Genomic DNA, 22,709 nt, shown 5'->3' with positions numbered 1-22,709 from the left:
TATTCTCTTATAGCATTTTTTTTCATCTGCAGTATAGCTGCTAAATGTATGTTGTTTTAAAGGAGTTTTAGATATTTTATTGGAAAACAAGCAAAAACTTAATGGGGCAAAGACTACCCTCTCTCACCTTTCTGTTCACTTCAATTCATCTTTAACTCACAAAATAACAAACTCTCATATTAAGAAACCTGCGTATTGCCAATTTTCTTCACGATAAGAAATGCACAGTGACACATATATATATACTGTATTATGATTAAATAAGTCACGAGCCATCATGTTATAATCTAGAATCAGCAGGTGCGCTTGAGGGGGACGATCATCCCCGCGACAGAGTGTGCATCAGTCGGGTGCAGTTTCAATCGCACCCCTTTAGATCTGGACACTTTGTGCAACTCATAGAAGAGGCGCTGACCGCACAGAGAAATGCCAGTTTTTTTTATTTAAATGACCTGTTTATTTGACCTTATTATTTGAACTTTAATAAAGCTATAACGCATTAAATATAACTGCGTTAAAGATGTAATGCCGGGGTGTTTCCTTTAAAGATGCTCTGATATGCAGGTTTTGCTTAAGTGGAGCTGAAGCTCCGTCTTTGGGATCTACATCACATTTTACATTTATGCATTTGGCAACCCATGTAAAAAGCGACTTACAGTGCACTTATTACAGGGACACAATGCTCAAGGACACAATGGTGGTGACTGTGGGGATCAAACCAGTGACCTTCTGATTAACAGTTATGTGCTTTAGACCACTACGCTACCACCACTCACAACGTAAGGATGGCCAATGTATCATCTACAGTCCTCCGCTTTACCAGCTGAGCTATCGAAGGCACGATCACATCACCTGAAGCTGTTTGGAAAGTTTAGAGTGCATCTGAACTGTGATCTGTTTTCTTCCTCTCCTCAGTTCTCGCACACCATCATTAGAGTTTCAAATGATCTCATGTTACGTTAAATTACATCAAACGACTATTTGACAATGTACATTTTTATTGTCGACAATGTCGATAACGTTGATTAATTGTTTCAGCCCTAGAACCAATAGGGTTTGTCATCAATGATGTCAAACTTGACAATGAATTAACACCATTTTTCTGAAGGCAATCTTGTGAGATTTTAAAGCTTTGATAGGTGGGTGGATTTTCAGTGAATAATGACTTAAATTTTGGTCTATTCATCACATAAAGTTATCATAATGCGCATGTTCTATTTTGTCCTTTTAGAGCTGGACATATATGGGCACTGTGTGTTAATATCAGACTGAATTGATTAGATGCCTTGTTTGAAATACACTTTAGCCACTGTTTTCTAGTGTTGGAAGGATAATCTTAATGTTATTAAGCAGGCCATGTTGTTGAACACCATATAATTGAGTCGTCATTGACGTTAAAATGTGAGATGATGTGTTAAATGTATTTTTGAGTGAAGTCAAAGTTGCTGAAGTTTAAGAATGGGCAGCTCAATGAATGGTCTTTTTGCACTGAGGAAATTTTGAGTTACAGTTTGTTTTTATTGTACATCAAACACAGTTCTTTCTAAAAAATAATGGTAAAAAAACCCAAAAATAATTAATGTGTTCATTTGATTGGTCATATCATATCTCTTGCTTTTTTGCCATCAGAAATGGCTGGAGGCTTCAGACAGAAAAGCTGCAATTCTACGTTATGTGGGAGAGCAAGTCCCCCTCATTTACTGCCTGGAGGCGGAGTCACAACAACAAGAGGAGGACCAAAACATTCAGGAACGCCTTCTCTATAACTTGGAGTGCTTCCTTTTTGGGGAGGACCCTTGTGTTGGCTTGGAGAAGTTAGAGCAGTGTAACAGCGGCTCATCTTCTCAGCAATGTGGACGTGTTTTTAAAGAAGGCGAGACAGTCTACTCCTGCAGGTTAGAGTGAAATCCCCTCAATAAATGACTTCACAGTTTATGCAGTCACCATCAACTGCTACACATTTTGGGGGGCAATGAGGTGGTGCCTATTTTTTGTTGTATGACCTATGAATCTTTTCAAAAAATATAAAAATGCATTTCAAATGTACAATAACTGGAATACGCATCTCCTACAATTAATATGTATTGAATGTACTTTTGATACATTTTTTAAGCATAATGTCAAAAAGTGGTGTAACTGTCCTGCGATCGCAACAAAGATTGTCATTATAAGGCTGGAAAAGCCTTAACGGTAGGGATGCTTGGATCACCATGACAACCCCCCACAGAGGTGTGCCCACTGCGCTTGTTGTGGTTATACATGTGAAACAAGAATGTCAATGGGTTGTGTTATGTAAAGACTACTATAGTTACAGGAGAGTAAGTAGCATTGCCAGAGCCTCTTTCTTAATTGTGGAACACTTTAACTGATGCTTGTTGAACTTATGGGAGAAGGAGCACACTGGATGGTCAACTGCATCCTTGCTCTCTTGTAACAGGATTGCTCCTGCACCTAAAGTGCTGCCATCTACCTCCAACTTAAATGGTAGTCTGAAATTAGGAACAGCAAGTATAGGAGCACTACATAAAGCTTTTACAGTGACAAATGCCTTCTGGAATTCAGTTGTCCACTCAAAGTTTAAAGAGGGGCTCAGTAAATTGGTAAGTGGGGTAACAACAGTTGTGAAGTTCTTACAAAAACTCCTATAATACCTAGCCTTACTTAGACATCTATGGCACCATCTCTTTGTAGTGGGTGCTGTAAAGGCAGTGATTGCAGCAACCTTTTGTTCAACAGGTTGTACATGCCCTTTTCCAACCTGTTTCCCTAAATAGGTAATGGTGGCTTTGTAAACTCACACTTAGCAAGATTCAAAGTTAAAGCACACATTTGAACACTTCCCTAAGAACAATGTCATGGTGCTTCCAGTCAGGGGAGTAAATTACCAAGTCATCTAGATAGTTTACATTACAACTCGATATGTCAGCTAGAACCAATTCTTGCCAATCGTTGGAATGTTGCTGGGGCATTTCACATTCCAAAGGCCTTTACAGAGTACTGCAGGAAGTGATCAGGTGTCATAAAAGTGGAGATCTCTGAGGCTCAAGCTGTTAAAGAAACCTGCCAATATTCTCTCAGTAAATCCAGTTTAGTTACATATTTTGCTAATTATCTACACAATCCTCAATCTTTGGAAGTGGGTAGGAGCCAGGTACAGTAACAAATAGTTGCAAATCCTCCTTACCTATTGTATCTAAACACAATGTTATTAGTAACTACGTGTTGCAAAAATGTGCAGGGCCCCTGACCTGTTCCAATTCAGAAACAACATCAAAAATGTCAGGAAGAAAATTAAGTTGTATAACAAACGCATGCAACAGGCATGCAGGTGTGAGTCACGTCAGGTCAGCCGTCTAGGGTGTTTTTATATAGGCTCCCATTCCTCAGGTTCTCACAGCTGATTGGCTGTATAGCAGATTGCTTGGCAGTGATAGATTAAAGCATCTGCACTTGATTGAACCTGTGGAATCAAGAGACTTGGGGAACAAACACACACACACACACACACACACACACACACGCAGAGAAAAGAAAAACACAAACATATGCCTGGGGGCGTAATACTTGCTACCGTCATATAAGATAGGCTATTGGTGCAATAACCAACAGACATTTTAAAACCAATGCAAATTAATAGTTTTTTTTTGGAAGTATGGTTTTTTTGTGATATTTTATAAAGGATTTAATTTCTATTCCATGTTCAATGACACACCTTTTCTGCCTAATTTGTGCGCATCCCTCCCCTGCCCCAACGTACAAAGCCATTCACTGGCAGTGGTTGGCCCTTAACCACCGCAATGATAAAAATTTGCCACCACATCAGCCCTACTTATTGGGTAGTTTGGCACAATCTTACATAAAAAAAAGTCATTAAACAGATTTATTTTAAAGTAATATATATATATATATAAAACTCAAATCAATGTCATTGTGGCATTGACAACATGCTAAGGCATTTTGTTTTCATGTGACAAACATTAAACAGGTAATGTTTAAGGGGGGTCTTACAGGGTTCTGGAGACCTTCATCAATAGTCAAAATGTCAAGCTCAATACGTTTACAAAAATCTGATAATTTAATATTTTTATATTGCATGGTAAGTTTAGTTTACGTTGTCAAATGGAATAACCCCAAGAAAACATCACAACACCAGTGAGATCCTCTCAAAAACCAGACAATGTTTTTTTCTCCTGTTGAAAATAATCAAAACATCTGACAATTGAAAAGCTCTCAGTCAAGTTACAACTGAACCACCGTTTAATTATTGCCATCATTTATCTTTAATCCAACTTTAATTCAAAATTGTCTTCTAGGGGGACTTTCAAAAACACATGAAGCAAATATAAAACAAAGATAATGTTTCTTAGAACTTGGCACATGTGTTTAAACTACTTTTTAGTTTATTTTCATCATGTTCTACATCCTTATTTGCCATTGATCCTTCAGCTTGAGTCATGCACACGTAATTGTACGTTTGTGGAGTTTCTGAAGAGTCCTGCTGCTGCTGAAAATAGTGTAACTTGCTGCAGCCCCAGAAGAAAGCTGAACATTATATGTTGTGACCATATCAATCTTGCGTTTGTTTATAAATTACTGCAAAAAGAATCTGAAGTTTCTTATCTAGTGTATAAGGTCTACCAGGTTGTTAAAACATTCTTATTCTGTATATATTTGCAGGGAGTGTGCGATAGATCCCACCTGTGTACTCTGCATGGAATGCTTCCAGAAAAGCGTGCACAAAAGTCATCGCTACAAGGTACACTTACTCTATATGATAAGTTTTTATCATCTTGTGTTGGGCATAAACAACAATCTAAAGTTAACTAAGTTTTGCTGCAGTATTGATAGTTTTCTCACAATAAATGTGTTCATCCATAAAGTTAAAATCTTTCATTATTTACTCTAAACCAATATGCTATGTTTTCCTTGGAGCAGATTTAATAAAATGTTATGTAGCTTGCCATACAGTGGGAGTTCATAGTGACCATATTTGTAAAGCTCCTTAACAGGCAAGTAAATTGAAGCATGGTTTGTGAAGATTATCAATGAATAACAATTCGTTTTTTCACACAAAGCCATCGTATGGCTTTAGCAGATATGTAAAGTAGCACACGAGTCATTTGGACTACTTTTATGGGTTCTATTGTGTGCTTTTTGGAGCTTAAAAAGCCCCCGGTCACTATACAAACTATTGTTGTATGATAAGAGCTATGTAACAATTTTGCAAAAATATTTTCTTCTTTTGCGTTTCATTGAAGAATATCAACATACAAGTGTGTGTATATAATTACTGAATTTTCATTTTTTGGTGAATTGTTCCTTTAAGCCCTGTTCTCTTTAAAAGTAGAGTTTTGCTTTTTGTGAGGTTTTGATATTTAAATTTAAATGTTAAATTTTTTAGAATAGTTTCAAAAACTTATTTTGCACAACAAACATTTTACACCATCTTAGATGCATGCATCAGCAGGAGGTGGTTTCTGTGACTGCGGAGACTTGGAGGCTTGGAAGACCGGACCCTGCTGCTCCCAACACGACCCCGGCACATCAGTCTCTATGGAAACGGTACAGTTCATTGTCCAGAAGCTCTTCTATGTTGTATACAGTTGTATATTTTTCCATGAGCACAATTGATGAACTAACTTCCTGCCTTGAGGTCAGAAGAGCAGTTTGACCAGTGGTACAGAACACTTTGGCATTTGTAAATTCCAGCACATTCTTTCAAGCCTGGGAAAAAACAAAGTGTGTGGGAAAGTGACACATAGGAGGTCTGTGATGCAACACCAGAAAGCAGGGATCTTCAGGCAGGGCTCAGACATTAGTACTGTGATTCCTTTAAACAAATCAAGTTCAATCAGCAAAACGTTTTTAGTACTTTTAAGGAAAAAATATTTATACAGTATATAAATAAAGAATGCAATTCTTATTGTGTTTACTGCCCTCAGCAGTATGTTCCCAAATAATTAGAGACCTAATGCCTAATTTTTGTCCTAATTATACATTGCCTATAAAAAATCATCATACTCATTTGCAATAGTCACTTTTTTTGTCTTGGAGCCTGAAATCTAAGTTTTATTTAGATATTGTGCCTTACAGCATTCAAGTAACGAATTTTTTTTTATTTAAGATGAAAAACTAGAGGAACAGGGACTGAAAAGTACTTTGTAGAGCTATCTTTTGCTTTGATGACAGCCATCAATCTGTTTGGAAATGTATCTACTAGCTTCTCGCACCTAGATTGGGGAATATTTGCCCATTGTTCTTTGCAGAATTGTTTGAGTTCAGTCAAATTGTGGGGTGAGTGTCGATGGACTGCTCTCTTCAAGTCCATTCACATGTTTTTTATTGAATTTAGGTCAGGTCTCTTACTGGGCCACTCAAGGACTTTGACCTGACTATCTGTAAGCCACTGCTGTGTTTTTTTTGGCAGTGTGTTAAAGGTCATTAAGGTGAACCACCTGTCCATCTTCAGTTGTCAAACAGAGGGCCACAGATTTTCCTCAAGCATTTGGGTATACATGGCAGCATCCATTTTCCCATCAATCCGGACCAATTGTCCAGTCCCAACATCTAACCACAAAACCTTTTGCCACATGGCATCAGAATCCTCCAACAAGACTTATTGTGGCACTTTTTCAGAAGAGGCTTCTTTCTTAACACTCTGCCATACAGGTCAGCTATATGTAAAGCTTAGGAGATTGTTGTCACATGCACAGACCGATCAATCTCAGCCATAAGGGCTTGTAAAATCCTTGAAAGTTGTCTTTGGCCTCTTGATAGCTTCCCTGATCAATATCCTCCTGGCACGGTCATCCAGTTTGGAGGGATGGCCCAATCTAGGCAAGATTTTGGTGGTGCCATGCATTTTCCACTTCTTAATAATTCTCTGAATGTTACTCAGTGAGATAGTTAAAGCCTTTGAAATCTCTTTTAACCCTTGTCCTAACCTGTGCCTTGCCACAATTTTATCCCAAAGCCCTTTTGAATTCTTAAACTCATTACCATTCACTACTAGTAATGGAAGCCTCATGCAACAGCCAGTTTTAATCTAAGTAATCAAAACCACTACATTTGATGTCAAGTGGGGGTCAAATAGCAAGGTATGTGATCTGAAGGGTGACTGATGACCTAGAAAGGTGACCAGAGCAAGTTTACTGTACGTGAACCATTTTGACACGACTGCTCCACGTCTGCATACATTAAAATATGAGCATGTTAAGGTATATTCCACATTACTGTGCGTGCATACACATGCGGTTGGCACATGCACGCTACGACTGCTATGAGACACTGGACTATTTTTCAAAGATAGCTTTATGTTCCTTTAGACTCGCTACACAAATGCAGGTATCTCCTGACCTCCTCACACACCCGACTAGCACATTTACTGTTGTTTTTACCTTCATTTCCTGATGATTGTTAGTGGCGATTACATCTTCTAACATTGACAGCAATAGCTCAAATGTGAGTGTTGCCACCTTGTGAACACATTAATTAGTGCAAATAATTCCAATTAGAAAATACGCAATTGGAAAAATCGGCTGCATGTGTTCAGTGCTCGAGCACTCTACCGATGACGAGATTTGCGTCACACGTTCTGTACGCAGACTTTCAGCATTCGTATCTGACCAAAGTATACTTTAGGCTTTAGGGGGCTGGTCACAAATCTAAACTTATCTAAATTATTAAACCTGTTATTTTCAGCTGTAAAATGATACATTGGATTTATACAAATTTCCAGGGTGTAATGCGACAAATTATAAGGATCTTGGCAAGGTACTTGACAAACAAACTTAACAAGCAAACTAAAGATTTGGAAACCTAATTAATTAATTAATTAATTAATTCATCATAAAACACTGATTACAATAAAGCTCATAATAACATAACAATATATACAATAGTAATAGTGACCAAATGCAAGTTCGAGAACAGTTAAGGAAACTGGACATCATGAAAATTATTCGATTCTGATATTTTTTTGGTTTCTTACTATAAGAAAACCTTAGTAACCTGCAGTGTAACTACAACACAAGTCAAGAATATTATTGTGTCTGATTTGTAGCTATGAAAAATGGCTAGTGTGCCGCTTTTGGCTCATTTTCAAGGAGAAGGCCTGACTTTTAAAAGCAGATGGTGTTGGTTCAATGTTCAAATAACTTGATAGATCCACTCTGATAAGATCAGACTCCAGATCCACACACGCTCATGGCCAGTCACCACGTCCTCACCTTTGTTGGAAAACAGCAGGTGCCTTTTTGTGTTGAATGCCCCAGGCTGGCTTTTATTACTGTCAGGAGATCTAAACCTTCACATAATGAACATGACAGCTTGCCATTAAACCGAAAGGGCAAACATATGCTGCTCAAAGCACTCTTGTCATGCTTTATGGAAAGTCAAATTTTTCCCAGCTTACGCAGTTGAATTATCTCAGATTTCTGTAGCTAAGCACTTTTATTGGTGATTTACCTACTGGGACTGGCTTTTCTCCCCAATTTGGAATTCCCAATGCACTAAGTCCTCGTGGTGGCATAGCGACTCAATCTGGGTGGTGGAGGACGAATCTCAGTTCTCTCCACGTCTGAGATTGTCAATATGCGCATCTTATCACGTGGCTCGTTGAGCGCATTACCGCGGATACATGGCGCGTGTGGAGGCTCCACGCTATTCTCCGCAGCATCCACGCACAACTCACCACACGCCCCATCGAGAGCGAGAACCACACATTATAGCGACCATGAGGAGATTACCCCACGTGACTCCCCCTAGCAACCGGTCCAATTTGGTTGCTTAGGAGCCCTGGCTTGACTCACTCAGCACGCCGTGGGTTCTAACTCGTGACTCCAGGGATGGTAGTCAGCGTCTTTACTCGTTGAGCTACCCAGGCCCCCCTGGGACTGGCTTTTAGAAGTTTCAGTTTATGATCTTCTAGTATTGAGGATTTGTAGAAAAATACATTATGAGAGTTTACAATTATACATCCTGTCTCTACAAGCTTTCTGCCCCTAAAATACTTAAAATGGCAATGAAACCATAACATGGATTTACACCCAAAAATGAACTAACCGTTATCATTTACTTGTCAATTTCACTCTACACAATTTTTTTTTCTTATTTAGAAAGCAAAAGGAGACATTTTACCGAATGTTCCTAATGCTCTTTAATGTACAATAAAAGCAGATGGGATCGGATGCTGTTGAGCTGCAAAAATGACAGTAAAGGTATCATTAAAATATCATAAATGTAGTCCTTAACTTAGTATATTATATTCCAAGACTTCTTAATCAAAACGATAGCTTTTTGCGAGAGTAAAAACTCTAAATGATATTTAAATCCATATTCACTGGAGTGTCCGCCTTAGCTCTTTCATTTGCATCCTCGTACATTTAAATATGGCACATTAAGCCTTGTTTTGATCTCAGTGACATTAAGCGGAATTGGTTCGCTGATGGTCACTGGCGTCAAACATGTGTTTTGACGAGTCATATAGACTTCTTTTAAAGGATTTTTTTTTTGCCAGTTTTTGAGCCCGATAATACCCATCACCATTCATTTTCATTGTATAAAAATAGTGCCTATAGCATTACTCCTTTTGTAGAAAAATTACATTTTAAGGGTCTGGAAAGACATAATTGTGAGTAAATGATTACAGAAATGTAGGCTTTGGCTGAACTTTCACCTAATACATCTAAAACAAGTGACATTGAGCTTGTTTACATGCACATCAATATGCTGATTACTTCCAAAAATCAGCTTAATAAAAAATCTGACATAGCAAGAAAACAATGGTTACTTGAGATTTGAGCTATTCTCAGCTTTTGACTTTAATCCATGAAGAGGTATGCACACAACACTTATTGGATAGAAAGCCGGTAATGGGCAGAAATCTACCTGCATCAACCTTACACTGATAAAGGAAAGCAGTTTAAGCTTAAATGTTGTAGGAACTTATATGTCAACAGTGAAAAGTTGGAACGCCTGATAATGATTTTTAGTCGATTATTAGCATCTCTTGCTTTGAACAATCTTCCCTGAATGACCAGATGCAGTTATGAAATCTGTTGCATGAAATCTGCCGTTATGAAATCACAGATGTGTATGTGTGCATGTGTGTTACAGGATGAATGTGTGATGGATCCAGGCCTCCAGGAACGGGCTCAGTTGCTGTTCCAGGTGCTGCTGAGTTACACTATTGACATGCTGGTTTGGGAGGAGAATGATGAACTCTCAGAAGAGCTGAAGCCCAAGTAAATGAATGAATGTTAAACACACAATGTCTAAAAGAATACTTTACATGTTGCTCCATGAGAAGTTTAGTAAAAGAGGTTATCTTACCGGTTTAAACGGTACTACTTCCTGTTGCAGGCCAGAGATGCAGCTTAGTGCAAAACAGGTAAAGGAATAGTTCACCCAAAATGGAAAATTCTGTCATAATGTACTCTTATGTTGTTCTAAACTCAAATGACTGACATTTCGTTTATACTACTAAAGTTTTTTTGGGTTGTTTCTCATCAAAACCTTGGAATATGATACAGAATTTGCATGGACTACTTCTATACCTTTGGGTTCTTGTTTAAAATAACAGTTCAACCAAAAATGATAATTCTCTCATCATTTACTCACCCTTATGCTGTCTCAAACTCATATGACTCTTTCTTCTGCGGAACACGAACAAAGATCAATGGGGTCCAACAATTCCAAGCTCAAAAAAGGACATTAATGCAGATAAAAGGTTATCCAGACCAAAATGTATCAGCGCTCTGCCCGTGTACATGTACGAAGCGTGATGATGTAAAAGTGAGCATAAAATCATGATTGCCTAGGATACTGCAGATAGCAAGATTTTTAGTCGAAAAGGATTTACATTTTAGTCTGTTCTCACCCAAAACTTTTCATATTGCTTCAGAAGACGTGGATTAAACCACATAAGCCATATGGACTACCTTTATGCTGCCTTTTATGTCCTTTTTGGAACTGGGAAGTGTTGGACCCCATTGACTTGCATTGTATGGATATACAATTACATCGTGTCTCCATCAAAATACCTGTGTTTGTGTTCTGTAGAAGAAAGAAAGTCATATGAGTTTGAGATGGCATAAGGGTGAGAGAATGATGAATTATCATTTTTAACCTTAAAATGCACCACTATCCATTTGCCATTTTATTGAGAAGAAAGTTTGTTATATTCATTAAAAAAAATCTGCTTGTGTGTGCCGCATTAGAAATAAAGTGAGACCGGTTTGGAACGACTTGAGAGTGAGTAAATTGACAGAATTTTAATTTTTGAAGGGTGAACTGTACCTAATATGGATTTTAGATAAGATCAGATCAGGTTTGTGTCTATATAAACATTTGTTTTCCCAAAGATCACTTCCCTGAGAAATATTCAGTTGAGTAAAACTGAGTATAGCAAACTGTGGGAAAACTAGCCCCATCCTGCACCACTCAAACATTTAGCATGCATTTACTATTTTGTATTAAAGACTAACTGTGTTATTTATGTTGTGTTTAGAGTGAAGGAGGACACTTACTTCTGTGTGCTCTACAATGATGAACATCACTCATACGAACATGTCATCTACACACTTCAGCGAGCTACCAACTGCGACCCAAATGAGGCTAAAACATGCACTGCTGTCATTGACAAGGAGGTGTGGTATTTTAATAATTAAATATTTAATAAAAATAGTATTCTTATAAATTCTTATTTTCTCTCTTTCATGTTGTTACAAACTTGTATGACTACCTATCTTTCATGGAAATCAAAGAGGTGAACTAGCCTTTTAAGATTAAAAGTACAAATTGTTTCTTTTTACCGCCTCAATGAGATATTACTCATTTTGATCGCCAGTCAATTGTCTTGAGGTCAAAAAGGAATGCTTCGTTGTCTAATAAACACAAGTCTACTAGTGTAATGCGTACAAGCTTTCAATGTTGAATAATTTTTCAGTTTTAATACATATTCATTTCAAAGCTTAGCTATATTTATATTTGTTAAAAAGAATAATGACATTCCCTACAGCAAAGAAAAGTATTCTTCTATTGCACAAACAAACTTTTCATTAGTGCTGTTACTATTATTAAAGGGACGGAGAGCAGTTAAGAGAGGTACTCTAAGTTCCTGTCAACAAGTCAAGGAGAGTATCAGGGTAAACATCCTCATTTTACTTTTTTCCAATACATTCATTTCCCATCATCAAGGCTTTTATATATGCAATGAATAATTCAGAGTATCCGTTCACCCGTCTCCGTGTTTCCTCTGCAGCATAACTCAGAGCAAATTACCCAGCAGCCTTTGCGGGTGGAGATCCTTCACACAGCTGTGATGGCTCATCAGACCTTTGCCCTCAGACTCGGTACATGGTTCCAGAAGATCAACAGTTACTCAGGTAGAGAATGGAGAGCATTAAGGCATGTTCACACTAAGTCTATTGAAACTTCAGTGGCGAAACTACACAGGAAACGTGACGTCTCATGACATTTCTTAAGAAATGTGGCAATAATGAGTTTAATATATGTATAAATAATCTATATATATTACATATGACTTTTTTGTGCGTTTCAATATTTTAATGAAATAAAGTTTTCTATATGAATACGGCAATAGAAGACCTTGGACGAATAAAAGCCCATAAAGCGCTATTGAAGCTGTGCTTCAAAACCATTACCATTAAGGTCCCGATATACTTCTGAAGAAGTTAGTAAAAAGGAAGAAGTGGTAAAAAGGATGTTCGAAACAGCCGAGCAATGCTATACTGTTTGCGAACATTCAGACACCCGCCACACCGCTTTAGCAGGCACTTAAAAATATGAGGATGTTCAAGACTACATGTATAGCATCAACTAATGTGATATTAAAATGTGTTGTCAATGACTTCATGCCTAATTCTATGAGTAGAATTCACACTAGATCAGTAAAAGTTGCTTTTTTTTAACCACTTGATGCTGTAGAAAATGTGCAATTTGTCTTGTTTACATTCTAAATTCATGATGCTAATGTGCTAACATGCTACGTGGGGCCAATAATATACACTGATTACACTCTGTCATTGTAAGTTGTGATGCCGCTGATGCAACTGCAAAGATTGTCATATAAAAGAGTGTTAATGGAAAGATTAAAGACAAAAGAATGATAATGGGCATACTATGGGCAGATGTTTGAATGGCTTTCGCTGCAGAAGGCAGATGAGTAAAGCAGCATATAAAACAAAAGAGTGAATGGTCACTTGAGAGTATTTGAGTAGATTTGATTCATTTTGAATACTAAATCAAAAAAGAAAAAAATGCTTGATTGATAATGTTTCTACACAATTATCATGCAGATGTAGGTACATTTGCACCAGCTTGCTAATAACTGCACGGTGGCGTGTTTATGTTGACTGATCTCAACTGTCAGAACGCCATGAATGGAAATTAGCTCTCAGCCTCAAATTAATCACCTACTGATGACATGGACCAATGGCAGTAAGAATGTGTGTAGCAGCCGGTAAGACGTTTTCCTAAATGTTCGCCCAGGCGAGCTGTTACAAACCACTGAAATGAATGTAAAAACACCTTCTTTTTGGCCAGATTTGGTTCTAAATGACATCACACCAGTTCTTTCTTCGATTTCATATGAAGTATATCGGGGCCTTTAGATTACAGGGAATTAAAGATTGATGTTGATTTGACGAGAGGCTTTAAATTATCATTAAATTAAATTTCATTATGGGTCCTCATTATTCTGTCAATCTGGTTTTTTTTTTTGTCCTGTTTGGAAGGCCAGCTTCTCTATGATGATTGCTCAAGCTCTCAAATGAGTGGGATTTCTCAATAAATGGCCAATAATTGAAACTGTGCTGTACATGATTGACAGCGTATAAAATATAAAAGCACCTGTGTGGAGTGTTCGGCAGCTCAGAAATATGCACAGTTATTTGCAATCTGACATAACACATTTATTTATGCGTTCGTTACTGAATATTTTATATTTTGTTGCAAAAACAGGTTTGAACTTAATTATATTCGTTAAGAAATTTTACTGTCCGAGTAGTATTTGGTGCAGCTTTTGGGAGAAACATTATAGGCCATTTGCAAAAACAATAGTCTGTGGTGCCTCAATTTTGAAAAGCACCAGTCGATGGCACCACTGGACTATTTTTGAGATGCATTTTGGCTGTCAGTTTGAAACGGGACGCTGCTAGGATCAGGTGCAAATGCGGTCCGAAACATTTTGAGATTTGTTAATTTCAACCACATTCAGAGTGGTGGTTGAAAACATGTGTTTGACATGTTGAAACAGCAGAGAAACACCGCCTACTGACCTGTCAGGCAACTGCTGCTCAAAAAAAAAGAGGGTTAAACTTTGCCAGTTACGTATGGCTTTCAAAGAAATGTACCATCCGGTCAGAACATTTTAAAAAGAGGGGGCAGCCATGGGGGCATTCATCTTAAAATCACATGACCAGGTGAATATTACTCGCTCAATCTCAGTAACTGCCCTGTTATTGGACACTAAATTAATCCTGGTTTACTGTGCATAGTGAATTTCTACAATGTTATTGGTAACTGAAACCTACTGTTTAAATGATGCAGCTTCCAGGCCACTAGGTGTCAGTGTAAGCCAATGTAAGCCACTTCAACATACTTTAACTTGTATTGTACACGGAACATTCCCTTACGAACAGAATTCCTGAATGCACATTTAAAAGCTGCCATGAAGCTCATTTTTGTAAATAATGTTTTAAGACATTTGTCCTTGTTTGATCTTTAGTAGGCTTCAGGCAGGTGTTTTGCCACGTGGCATTGGAGCCAAGTGCTGACGATGATAAACTCTGCCTGATCAGTCGAGTCATGCTTCATGACGCCAAACTATATAAAGGTCAGTTTTGTGGTCTGTTACTAATCAGATAATGCAATTTGAATAGCTCAAAGATGTTTCAAATCTGGATATCAATACCAATTGTAAACCTAGTTTTCTTTAACTCTCCTCAGGAGCCCGCAAGGTCGTCCACGAGTTGATTTTCAGTAGCTTACTAATGGGCACAGAATACAAGAGGCAGTTTGCCATGAAATTCACTGAGGTATCATTTTACCACATCATCTCATTGTTTGAACGTTATTGGAGCTTTACAGTTGTCACATGCTCAGTTCAGTCATGACAACTCTCGGAAAGATTTAGCATGTTAATGTGGGTATGTTGATAAGATATTGGTCTTGTTGGACTAGATCTGCTACACTGCCGCTGCTGCTGCAGAATGAGTACAGAGACTTTTTACTGCTAGAACATACCGAGTTAAGCATGTGGACATGCTGCTGCTACTGCTGTACAGTTAGGGGAAAAAAACAGAAGACATTCTGCATGCACAATTAGACAGATTAAATCCCTGTGTAGCAGATCTAGACCTGTGAAGTTGGGGTATTATTGGAGGGTTTTAGAGAACTTTTGCAGCGTGCTGCAGTGAAATCTGCTTACTTACAAACTGAACAAATCTTAGGGAGTGGAAATATGCAATTTGATTGGCTACCTGATAACACGCCAAAGGACCTTTTAGCTACACCATGGGAGCTGAATGACTTGAGATATCACGTTAGCGAGCTGATTGGCTTACAGATAAAAAGCGCCATTCAGAGTTTCTAGCCTGAACTTAGTCATTATTTTCAGTACATTGGCCTTTTCACACACTGTACAAAATTATGCTTAGCTGTGATGATGATTATAAAATTTTTTGAGTGATGTTAATCATGTGACATCGTATACATCATATTTCAGCACTACAAACAGCTTCAGGAAGACTTCATTAGTGATGACCATCAGAGGAATATCTCAGTCACAGCCTTGTCTGTGCAAATCTTCACTGTTCCCACTCTGGTACGATGAATAACTCTCTAAAATTACCACAGTCATGTTTGTGTAGTAGCATCTTTGTGTAATCCATTATATAGCCCAACACATTTTTATTAATCTCAAAGCAGGGATGCATTGACGTATCATGTACTGGCACTCCATGTGACTTACAGTGGGGTTCAAAGGTTGGGATTCAAAATCTAATTGAAACCAGGAGATAAACCAATTTTTAGGATTTAGAAAACTGGAAAACAAAGAAACTGTATTAAATGCAGTAAAACAAATAAGAAATATTGAGTATTTCTTGGTCACTAATTAGAATCACATTTACACATTACAGTACACTAATCTAGGGGGCCTGGGCAGCTCAGCGAGAATTGATGCTGACTACCACCCCTGGAGTCACGAGTTTGAATCCAGGGCGTGCTGTGTGACTCCAGCCTGGTCTCCTAAGCAACCAAATTGGCCTGGTTGCTAGGAAGGGTAGAGTCACTTGGGGTAAACACCTCGTGGTCGCGATTAGTGGTTCTCGCTCTCAATGGGGCGCGTGGTAAGTGGTGCGTGGATTGCGGAGAGTAGCATGAGCCTCCACATGCTGTGACTCTCCGCGGTGTCATGCACAACGAGCCACATGATAAAATACGTGGATTGCCGTTCTAAGAAGCGAAGGCAACTGGGACTTGTCCTCTGCCACCCGGATTGAGGTGAGTAACCGTGCCACCACGAGGACCTACTAAGTAGTGGGAATTGGGCATTCCAAATTGGGAGAAAAGGGGATTCAAAAAAATCAATAAAATGTAAAACAGTAAAACAGTAATTCTGTATCAAAGAAGAGTTTAAAAAAAAAATTAAAATGGAAAACATGTAGACTTTCGACAACAGATTCCCCTTAAGCTGAAGACAATTGCTGCAGTTTTTCTTTATCAGTTTCATTACCATCTATTCACAAGAGGCCATCTTTGTACTGTGATTTCTCAGGCCAGGCAGTTGATAGAAGAGGGCAATGTCATAAAGGTGATCATAGACACTGTGATGGAGATGATGAGGGAACATCTGGACAACAACAACCGCTTCCACTTTCAGGGCTACAACTCCGACAAGTTCTTCCGTGTTCAAGTGATCTTCCATGACCTCAGGTAAACACCATAGCCACCACACGCAAGATAGAGTTGAAGGTGATATGTGTAATTAATGAGGCACTATTAAAACATGGGTCCGTTTGATTGAGCATCACAACATGGCAATATTTTGTTTCAACAATTGGTGTGAAGTTGTGACTGAACTATCCATTGGCTTGACCAATGGCAGACAGGTGGAGTTTTCAGGAAGCTCCTTTGAAAACATTCATCATTATTTTTTACTAATGACACATAAATCACACTTCACCTTTAAAATCATGTAAAATAAAAATGTTTATTTTTTTGCAAGTTGGTTTAATGCAGGTTGGTTTATTTTTGATGATATCAGGTACATTCTAATCAGTAAGCCCTCCGTATGGACAGAGGAGCTAAGGGTGAATTTCCTCGAAGGCTTTCGTGTCTTTCTTGGTTTCCTTCGCTGTATGCAGGTACTTCTGTTTCTCTAGAATGTTTTGGCTGAAATGCATTAAAGGTATAGTTCTTTAATATGTTCCATTTTGTGTCTGTAGCAACAAACTCTGTGTTCTCATCACCTATGTCCATGTACACTTTTTTTTTTTTTCTTTCAACATAATAATTGGGTTTGACAATTAAGTAAAGGCCTCTTCTCTTATGGCAGGGGATGGAGGAGGTGAAGAGACAGTTTGGTCAACACGTTGAGGTGGAGCCAGAGTGGGAGGCGGGGTTTACCCTCCAGATGCAGCTACGCCACATTCTGGCTATGTTTAAGGACTGGTGTGCTTCTGACGTGAGTAATGGCTAGTCCGAGATCTTGCTTTTTTTTAAAATGTATTTCTCTTTAATCAGATTTTATGGGAATAAACTGTTGTAAGTGAACGGACTGTGCCTGAATCAATTTCTCAAGTTATTTAATTGCAAAGTGTCTTGGATTGACTTTTTTAATTATTATATAGTACAGAGTTCTCATATTCATGGAAAACTGGAAAATATCAGGGAATTTTAAAATCGTGATTTCCACACACGGAGACGGCAGCTCTGTTCACGAGACACCAAGCAAGATAAAAATGTTGATCTTTTCACGGCTGCTGTGTGTCATTGACCAATAACAGGGGACTGTAATCAACAGACATTTAGCAAACTGGTTCGTTCCCTTCAGAAACATCTGAAGTCACTCCCTATTTACTTTAAAGAGAATGAATGAATGAATGAATGATTGAGTGTTTTCGTTCACAGCCATGTCTGCCCACCATTCATATATATTTGGAGAAATATAGAGATATTTATAGAGATATTAAAGCAAAATAAAGAAAATATCGTAATCGGGGAAGAAAACTATAACAATAAACTTACTTTGATAAAGTGGGCACAAACAGTTATAAATACACAGAAAGCCGAACTCTTCGTCCGTCTGCCCGTCCACCCACCCGCAAGGGGGTGAACTCGACAGCATAAACTTTCTTAATTTCAAAGTGTGCTTTTTCCCTATGATCTTGCGTACTCCACGCCTGTGGCAGGAAAGCTTGTATAATCTCAGACAACATCTTTATCACAATGGGTATTAATAATATTGATGATAATACCATTTGAAAACCCCTAATGGTGAGAGAATTTTTATTTTTGGGCTAACTATCCCTTTTAACTAGGGGTGACCGCGATATTACAACGTGACAATATTTCTCATCGAGGTGAAAAGCTATCTTGCGATATCAGCATGACGGAATTTGAGGGTATAATTAGGATAGAAGATGCCCCCGCCACATTTAAATTGTTTGTGTGATGGCATTTTCGGTACCCGGTGGAAACAATAAACGGCAAAGAACACCTACAGAACCACCACAGCTCTCAACTAAAGACAGGAGAGAAGCCAGTCAGTTGAGTTTGTGGCAGAACAGCACCTTTTACAGTGCTAGCATATTGCATGCCGAAACATATGATAATTCATACTCAAAGTAGAACTGAAGTGACATTCAGTACAAGATGATTAGTTTAAACATTTCAAAATGCACCTGCATTGTTTTGCATTTTGTGACTTTCAGTCAAATTAGGGATGGGTGGATCGATACTAAAGTATCGATTCTCACTTAAAAATATAGATTCTGAAGGTTTTTTAACTAGTGATGTTATTTAGATAACATGAATATTAATGTATCTCATAAGCTTCAAAGTTGAAAAGAACAATTATATGAGCAAATTGTTGCATTCTTTGAATAATTTTTTTCTTCCGCTCATCTTGACGTGCAGAAATGCTAAAATACACCAGCAGACAGCGCTCACACTTTCAGTCATAGAGGGAACAGTGCTTTCCTGAGGTAATGACAGCATTATGACAGACAAACAGAATCTGGAGTTATTCACACCAAGCAATGACAAACCTAGACATGACATGTATTATAATGGGCTTGTGTGACCATTTTTACAGGCTTATTTAAATTCAGAGTTGTTAAAACATTGATAATGATCTTTAATCCTTGTTAATAAATGATACACTCATGAAAACTACCCATGGATTTAATGTAGCAATATTGTATTAACCACGACTAGTAACCAATATATATTTATTTATTTATTTTGGCTGTAACCAAGGTTTCGATACAATTAACCATGGTTTTGCTACAGCATTACTGTAGTATCCATATTGTAACTTGGTTTTAGTAATAGTAGCCATATAATAATATCTATGGTTAATTTTGAGGTTTTATATGTGTCTTATACTAACTAATTTTGAAAAGGAAAACAAAGCCACCTAATAAGTTTCTGTTAAAAATGTAAGTAATAATTTAAGTTACTAATTTTATCCAAAGAATTCGTAAAAATATTGGCCTAAAAGTACTTGGTATCGTATCGAAAAGAAAATGGTGGTATCGCCCATCCCTAAGTCGAATAAAAGACCAGTCATATATATAGTATTAAACTATCGTCTCGTTCTCGTGAACCCAGTATTGTGTATCTACTCGTGAGCTAAGTGTATCATCACACCCCTACTTTTAACTACCTGTTAAATGGAAATAGAAAATGCCTAACTAAACAAATGTAGCATATTGAACTGTAAAAGGCTTTGACCAAGCACTTGAAAATGATCACTCATGGTCTATTTTTAAAGCTATTATTATTGCTCCTGGTTATCCTACAGATTTGAAGCACTGGTTAATGAATGACATGGAAATGTGACCGTGTGAGTTGTTTACTTACAGGAGAGGGTTCTGCTGCTGGCCTTTCAGGAGTGTCATAGTGTGCTCATGTCCTGCACCAACCAGCCCTTCCGCAGCGAGCCAACAGACAGCTACATGTGCAAGCAAATCCTCCACACACGGCCGTACAAAGTCTCTCAGGAGCCTGTGTCCATCCACATGCCCCTCTCCAGGCTGCTGGCTGGTTAGCATAATAGCAGCACAAGTCAAATACTACTTGAGGGCTTCTATGTAGTGAAGCTTATAGGAATATTCCAGATTAAATACAGCTTTAAATATATCGACAGCATGTGTGAAGCTCGTATTTTTGATAAAGTACTTACCAACATATTGCTCCAGGGGGAGTTTGCTCAATATAAAATATGCTTTTATGAATTATTACGCAATTTAACTTCATGGTATCCCTGTGTGGATGTCATGCAAATGATGCATGGGTTTACATAGTCATGACATGATTTGAAAGATTGAAAATAGCTTTGCACAGACAAGGAACGGAATGACAGTTGCATATTTTAAGCAATTATTCGCAGTGCTGTTCTCATGTCCCGTGCATCTATTGTAAGTACATTAGTAAACACACCTTTTTCTTTAGTTTTTACAAATAGTCCTACAAAATTCTGTCTGCAAAGTTCTATTTAACCCCGGAATATTTATTTAACACTGGTACAGAACTTATTGACACCTGGGTAACTTCTGTGGCTCCTTAAAATGTTCCTTTTCTAACTATACAAAGTAAACAGTTAAATTTAGGTTTTCATGATAAGACGTAAGCCATTTTCTGCAGGTCTGTGGCTGTTTTAACCCATCTATATCTACTCTCAGGTTTATATGTGCTCTTGTGTCAGACCGGAGCAGTCCAATATCTCCCTGACTTTGTGGATCCTGTGAGTATAGAATCAATGAATACAAATAAATGTGTAATATGTGAAGTTCTAGCACTGAGGATTACTGTGTATTTTGTGTGTTGTAGGCACAGCTGAATTTCACAGAGCTAGCAGAGCAGCCACTGCGCTGTGTGGTGCTGGCAGCTCAGGTGTGTGCCGACATGTGGCGCAGAAACGGCCTGTCACTCGTCAGCCAGGTGAGAATGGTGCATTTATCACACTGCAGACAAGCCCTCTAAATTCTTTGTTTACAACTTATGTGAAGTGTAAAGTGGCACATTTTTTCAGTATTTGAAATTTTTTTGGGTATCTGATCGAACTGTTGGGCGTGTAAACTATTTACATAAAAGTTTTGGTATGAAGGTGTTCTTAGAGAAGCATTGTTTCAGTTTAAAATAGATATATGTTAATTTGGACTTTGTAAATAGGCCTTTACTGATTTATAATTGCAATTTATATGGTGTTTAATTCAAGCTGTTAATGTTACGAGAATTGTGTTGTACATCAGATGCATTAGAATTAAATGCACAAATTGTCACTTTCTGTTGCATTATTGATGTATTACTGCATTTTGCTTCTATTGTTAGGTGTATTACTATCAGGACGTTAAGTGCAGGGATGAAATGTTTGATAAGGATGTTATCATGCTGCAGGTATGTGCCTTGAATCCGAAAAAATATAATTATTTTCTAAGCATAGGAATATACTTTACATATACATTTATATTAATTGAAATTTCTGAACATCCATAGATTGCTGCTTCCAAAATGGACTCCAACCATTTTCTCATGCTCATTCTTTTGAGATTTGAACTTTTCGATATTTTCAATGGTAACTGTTCCAGTAAAGATCAGGTCAGTAAAACTGCTCTTCCTTTTCTTGACTGTTAAACTATACCCACTTATTTCTGTCAGACGTTGAGAGTGAATACCAGAAATGATTGACTGATGAGTTTCTAGAGAAAGCTGTTTCTTTTTTTTTTTTTGCCATTTTTGACCTAATATTGACCTTAAGATATGCATACTATTGCATATGGTGGCAACTCAAAAACAATGTTAAGCTTAATTTAATAAAATAGCTTTCAACTGTGTTTTATGTAATGGCAAGTGATTTTCTAGTACCAAATTAGCAATTTAGCATGAATACTCAAGAATAAGATGTTTGGCTGCTGGAAATGGGGCCTGTCTAGATTTTTCTCCCTTTTTCTCTCCAATTTGGAATGCCAATTTGTGCTTTAAGTCCTCATGGTGGCATAGTGATTCTCCTCAATCCATGTGGTGGAGGACGAATCTCAGTTGCCTCCGCATCTGAGACGTCAGTCCATGCATCTTATCACATGGCTTGTTGAGCGCATTACTGTAGAGACATAGCGTGTGTGGAGGCTCACGCTATTCTCCGTGGCATCCACGCACAACTCGCCACATGCCCCTCCAAGAGCAAGAACCATAGCGACCAGGAGGAGGTTAACCCAACGTGTCTCTACCCACCTTAGTAACCAGGCCAATTGGTTGCTTAGGAAACCAGACTGCAGTCACCGCCCTGGATTTGAACTTGCGGCTCCAGGTGTGGTAGTCAGTGTCTTTACTTGTTTAGCTACCCAGGCCCCCCATTTTAAAGTAAATGTAAAAAAAATACAAATATTAATGAAATAGATTGGTAAATTATGAGACTCTCAGCCTAAGAAACGTCTGGAAAAAAATTAATGCTGAACTGT

General features: G+C 38.0%; 1 protein-coding gene across 2 annotated transcripts in view; it reads left to right on the top strand.

The window, feature by feature from the left end:
- The window catches only part of ubr1 (ubiquitin protein ligase E3 component n-recognin 1), a 57,533-nt gene that overhangs the window by 4,295 nt on the left and 30,529 nt on the right, over positions 1-22,709 (top strand). Inside the window, exons 2-19 of one of the 2 annotated variants that reach the window (XM_052145100.1) lie at positions 1,630-1,895; positions 4,678-4,756; positions 5,452-5,562; positions 10,117-10,244; positions 11,510-11,648; positions 12,084-12,146; positions 12,263-12,386; positions 14,753-14,857; positions 14,971-15,059; positions 15,749-15,847; positions 16,802-16,959; positions 17,291-17,390; positions 17,582-17,710; positions 20,115-20,295; positions 20,934-20,995; positions 21,082-21,192; positions 21,583-21,648; positions 21,748-21,849. In XM_052145100.1, coding sequence (XP_052001060.1) covers positions 1,630-1,895; positions 4,678-4,756; positions 5,452-5,562; positions 10,117-10,244; positions 11,510-11,648; positions 12,084-12,146; positions 12,263-12,386; positions 14,753-14,857; positions 14,971-15,059; positions 15,749-15,847; positions 16,802-16,959; positions 17,291-17,390; positions 17,582-17,710; positions 20,115-20,295; positions 20,934-20,995; positions 21,082-21,192; positions 21,583-21,648; positions 21,748-21,849 — 2,112 coding nt within the window. Of the gene's footprint in view, positions 1-1,629; positions 1,896-4,677; positions 4,757-5,451; positions 5,563-10,116; positions 10,245-11,509; positions 11,649-12,083; positions 12,147-12,262; positions 12,387-14,749; positions 14,858-14,970; positions 15,060-15,748; positions 15,848-16,801; positions 16,960-17,290; positions 17,391-17,581; positions 17,711-20,114; positions 20,296-20,933; positions 20,996-21,081; positions 21,193-21,582; positions 21,649-21,747; positions 21,850-22,709 lie in introns of both variants that reach the window. The other variant, XM_052145099.1, reaches the window with a different exon arrangement.

This window comes from Xyrauchen texanus, chromosome 16, assembly GCF_025860055.1.
Source record: "Xyrauchen texanus isolate HMW12.3.18 chromosome 16, RBS_HiC_50CHRs, whole genome shotgun sequence".
NCBI classification, from domain to species: Eukaryota; Metazoa; Chordata; class Actinopteri; order Cypriniformes; family Catostomidae; genus Xyrauchen; species Xyrauchen texanus.
Note: the sequence above shows the minus strand (reverse complement) of the source record. Positions and strands in the feature narration are given on the sequence as shown.